This window comes from Zeus faber, assembly GCF_960531495.2.
Source record: "Zeus faber genome assembly, chromosome: 2".
Taxonomy (NCBI): Eukaryota; Metazoa; Chordata; class Actinopteri; order Zeiformes; family Zeidae; genus Zeus; species Zeus faber.
The window spans coordinates 30,228,524-30,233,523 of record NC_137189.1 but is presented as its reverse complement, the minus strand read 5'-3'; the positions used below and the strand labels follow the sequence as shown (position 1 = coordinate 30,233,523).

At 48.5% G+C, this 5,000-nt stretch overlaps 1 protein-coding gene across 3 annotated transcripts in view; it reads left to right on the top strand.

Moving 5' to 3' along the window:
* Positions 1-5,000, top strand: part of dmd (dystrophin) — a 177,783-nt gene that overhangs the window by 73,705 nt on the left and 99,078 nt on the right. For all 3 annotated transcript variants that reach the window (XM_080024117.1, XM_080024116.1, XM_080024118.1), the window contains exons 24-28: positions 715-876; positions 3,508-3,618; positions 3,729-3,902; positions 4,056-4,211; positions 4,589-4,759. In XM_080024117.1, coding sequence (XP_079880243.1) covers positions 715-876; positions 3,508-3,618; positions 3,729-3,902; positions 4,056-4,211; positions 4,589-4,759 — 774 coding nt within the window. The remainder of the gene's footprint in view (positions 1-714; positions 877-3,507; positions 3,619-3,728; positions 3,903-4,055; positions 4,212-4,588; positions 4,760-5,000) is intronic.

Here is a 5,000-nt window from a genome sequence, read left to right as displayed (position 1 = left end):
TGTCGATTCGCTTTTTTTTTTTTTTTTTTTTTGTCTTTAGTGATGCCAATTCGAAAGGATGAAATGGCCTCAGAACCAGAGAGATATTAGTGCCATAATAGTTACCGAAAATCTAATTACAAAGAGCTGGTGAGAACGTTTTTTCGTGAGGAAGAAAAATGTAATCTGTGTGTGTGTGTGTGTGTGTGTGTGTGTGTGTGTGTGTGTGTGTGTGTGTGTGTGTGTGTGTGTGTGTGTGTGTGTGTGTGTGTGTGTGTGCGTGCGCGCGCACGCACGCACGCGCGTGCGTGCGTGCGTGTGAGTTTTCTATTGCCGATTGAATCAATCATAATATGATTTTACCTCAAACCAGTAAAAGCAGTGAAGCATTATTCTTTCACATCAGATGCCTGGTTTTTCGACGACACAATCCCTCACTTGGCCCGACCCCAATAAACCTCTGTCCCGCGCAAACAAACGCCAGACTTTTTCATGTGACTTTGGTCTTTTAAACAAAATGGGGACCGTTTTGGAGCCTCTTTGAGAGCACCAGGGGCGTCCCTGGACCGCACGTTGAGAACCGCTGGCACCCGCGTCCTGCGTTGTCTCCACTTTACACATCCCCGTTGAAGAGCCAGGGTGTATCGTATGTATACAAGTCAGGGGTCTTACTGTGTACTATGACTACTTAGTGTGTTTGTGTTTGAAATGGGGGGTCCCTGTGTGTCTCGGCAGGGGCTGCGGCGGCAGAAGGACCTGGAGCAGAGCGTGCGCTGGGCGCAGGAGAACGACAAGACGCTACGGCTGATCCAGGAGTCGTTGGTCAACACTGACCGCCATCTCACGTCCTACCTGGCCGACCACCTGGACGCCCAGCAGCTCCCACAGGAGGCCCAGGTGGGTGTGTGTGTGTGTGTGTGTGTGTGCGCGTGTGTGTGTGTGCGTGGTCACCGTTGACGACACTCACACCAGTGAGATGACAGTCATGTAAGCAATCTCTACGATAATTGTTTATGTTTTTTTTCAGAAGGCCGAACCATCCAATCCCATTTGATATTGCAATCTGTTTCTCTCTGCTACGCGAGCAAGTGAACCAAAGCATTGAACATCGACTTGTTGTTGTAGGAGAAGCTGTGTAGCTTAAATAATGACCATGCAGAAAAAGGAGTATTAATGGCACCTGCATTCGGCATGTACCATCTTGGCTATTTAATGGAGCCTATTCATCCTGGGGTCGCTACGACAACAAACTGAATTTCCCCACCGTGGTGAATGAAGTGTAAGAATATAGTGTCATTATTCACACAATGTCTTAATTAAACAGAAGCTGGGGGGGACAGTTGGTTCACAACAGCAAATGGCCAATGTTTCGAGTTAAAGCAAAGGACAAAGCATTCAGACCGTCCAACACTGAGTGATCCATTTATGTTCCATGAACCTCATTGGAGGCCACTTGTTCAGAAGGTGGTTCTGGTTTTAATAAGTCTGGCATTTACAACTGGATTCAAGTGGACCAAAGTGGATCATCCTGGAATGAGGTCAACAAAACCAACTTAAGATGAGTGGACTTGGTTAGACCCGTCCAGAGTCAGCTGAACCAAACTTGACTCAAATAGTCAACAGGTTACCGGCCATAACTAGCGACACTGGTTTTTCTAATTCTCCGCGGCTGCCTTGCCCGACCGTTGCACTCTTTGCCGTTGAATGGAAATTTCTGAAAAAGTGCCACCTAAAACAAAGTATCAAATACTATTAAATGACAGCCCCTGTTACACCCGGCGTTAAAATGCGATCTGTATCCGGATATCTTCTCTGGATGAGGACATACACATATTAGGTCCGGCTCACATTGGGATGGGATCTCAGCCAGGTGGGAATGCAACCTGTACAGCTCGGCCACATCGGTGACAAAAGCGATCCGCCCACGAGTTGAAAAAACGTCAGGTTTCCAGTTTAACTACACCCAACTAAAGTCCAGGTCTACTGGAACCAACTAGACCCAGCTCGGTGTCCCCCGTCCACCACCTTATATTCTTAGCAGTGTATCGGCTAATTTATAATTCGGTCGCGTACCTCACAAGAGACTGTCAACAAGTTTTACTACAAAAAACAGGAGGTGACAAGTGTGTGTGGGTGTGTTTGGTACCTATTTGTATATGTGTGGGTAACTGGGTGGATGTGTGTGTGTGTGACAGTATGTGTGAATTAGATGTGACAGTGTATGCATGTTTTATTGTGTTTGGGAATGTTCAAGGTGTGTGTGTGTGTGCCTGCGTGTGCGCGCGCATGCGTGTGCGTAAAAAGACTTTGGGGGGGGGGTGGGGGGGGGGGGGGGGGACTGTGGTAAAAGCTCTTTCTTTCTCTCTGTGGTCCTAAATAAGCCTAGAGCTGCTTTGGACACAGACAGCCGGAGTGTGTTCACACACACACACACACACACACACACACACACACACACACACACACACACACACACACACACACACACACACACACACACACACAGACACACGTACACACACATACGCACACATTATCTGTCCATCCACCAATCTTTTTATCTCTCTCCCCTTAAGCAAAAACAACTTCACTCACTTTAAACTCTGTCTGTCTGTCTGTATGTCTGTCTGTCTGTTTGTCTCTCTGTCTCTGTCTCTCTCTCTCTCTCTCTCTCTCTCTCTCTCACTGACCATACCATTAATATTCTCCAGGTAAATTAAAACATAACATGAAAATAATTGCTGGATAATGAAGGATACGTCTGCAGAGAAAGGGCACACGCCAAGCGCAGACAGTGGAGCCAGGGAGAGATGGAGGGATGGAGAGAATGACAGAGTGAGCGGGAGGGAGGGGAAATGAGAGCGAAGGGATGGATAGATTATCCAAAGAGATTATTTATCTCCACGTGGGCCATGGGACCACCGTGCTTATCTCCCTCTCTCGCTCTCGCTCTCTCTCTCTCTCTCTCTCTCTCTCTCTCTCTCTCTCTCTCCCTCCCATCCCTTCTTTCTAACACTGGGGTAAGAAGAGAGAGAGTGGATAACAGCACCAGGGACGGCTCGCTGTGATTACTGGACGTTTAGCTATAATTACGGCGGAGCCGAGGAGGAAAAGAAAGAGAGGGAAGGGAGGAGAGGGTGGGAGTGATGAACCTACAGAATGATACACACGTGTATCCTGGAGAGATACTGTGAGAGGAAGAGAGAGAGGAAGGTACAGACAGCGGGTCTGCCGTTCCTCTGCTCCCTTCTCCTGGGTTCTTACTGCCCCCCAGTGCTCAGAGGAAGGAACGACACCACCCCCTCCAAAAGATAAAGGTTTTCTGTCGTTTGGGATCTTGTTTATTACAAATTTTAACTAATTCTAACTGGGCATCTGTATGTGTGTAGGTATACACACAACGACACACGTCTGTTAAAATGTTTGAAATGAGTACGACTACTGATGACTCTCCTGTTTGTGTGTGTGTGTGTGTGTGTGTGTGCGCGTGTGTGTGTGTGTGTGTGCACGCATGCCTCCCTTAAACAGAAAATTCAAACAGATATGAGTGCACACGAGGGGACCCTGGAGGAGTTGAAGAAGAAGAACCAGGAGAAGGATCAGACCCAGAGGATCACGGGACAGATAGACCTGACGCAGGTACACACACACACGCGCGCGCACGCACACACACACACACACACACACACACACACACACACACACACACAGCATATATTTACGCACACCCCCCCCCATCCTTCCCGCAGAAGATGCTCGCTGACGTGTGGACCAAATTCCGCCTCTTCCAAAAGCCGGCCAACTTTGATGCTCGGCTGTCCGAGTGCGAGCGTCTCTTGGCCGGGGTCAAAGGTCAGCTGGGGGTGCTGGACATCCGCAGCGTGGAGCAGGATGTAGTACAGTCGCAGCTGGAACAGTGCATGGTGGGTAATTCAACAGGTTTTTCAGTACATGATACCCAGCTGCATTTGGTTCTAAATTTGACTCAACTGTAAATGTGTCTGTCTGTCTGTCTTTCTGTCTGCCTGTCTGTCTGTCTGCCTGTGTGTCTTTTTGTCCGTCTGTCTGCCTGTCAGAAACTGTACAAGGTGCTGAGTGAGGTCAAAGGGGAGGTGGAGACAGTGATTAAAACGGGCCGACAGGTCGTGCAGAGGCAGCAGACAAAGCAGCCTAAGGAGCTGGACGACAGACTGACCGCCCTCAAGCTGCTTTACAACCAACTGGGGGCGCAGGTCTGGACGCACTACAAAAGACAAAAAAAAAAAATAGAAAAAGCTTAAATTATCTTCAAACATTGTGGTGTGTGGTGCACTTTCTTTCTGGAGGTGGAAAATCCTGGCTCAAGAGGTAAAATTCCGCTCCAAGAGGGAGCCGAACATGTGGGTTTTCTGATCGGAGCAGAGGTCGAGCTAATACGTGAAATAGCTTGGTGGAGCGGAAATATGTCAGGGCTTTTACTTTCTGAGCCTGGAATTTTCCACCTCCGCTTTTTTTCTATATGTGTGAGTAATAACACATGATCACAAAGAGAATTATAATTCTAACTGTACCGCACTGAGTGCCGGTCGTGTCTGTACGTCGTTTCACCGCTCACCATGTTGATGTCCAGGTCACTGAGAGTAAACTGGAGCTGGAGAAGAGTCTGAAGTTGTCCAGGAAGCTTCGCAAGGAGCTGAACGCGCTGACGGAGTGGCTGGCCGCCACCGACGCCGAGCTCACCCGCCGCTCTGCCGTGGACGGCATGCCCAGCAACCTGGAGGCGGAGGTGGAGTGGGCACAGGTAGATCACACGCACACGCGCACGCACACACACACACACACACACACACACGCACGCACACACACACAGATATAAGTGTGTACACGCACATAGTGCAAAGAGAGTGCAAACATATGCAAAACGTATGCAAAAATTCCCTTATGCATACACAAATATATAGTCGGTGATGTGCATAATTAACTGGCCTGCAGGACAATGTAATTGCGACCTGCTACATGTTTATAATATATTTTAAAATCTG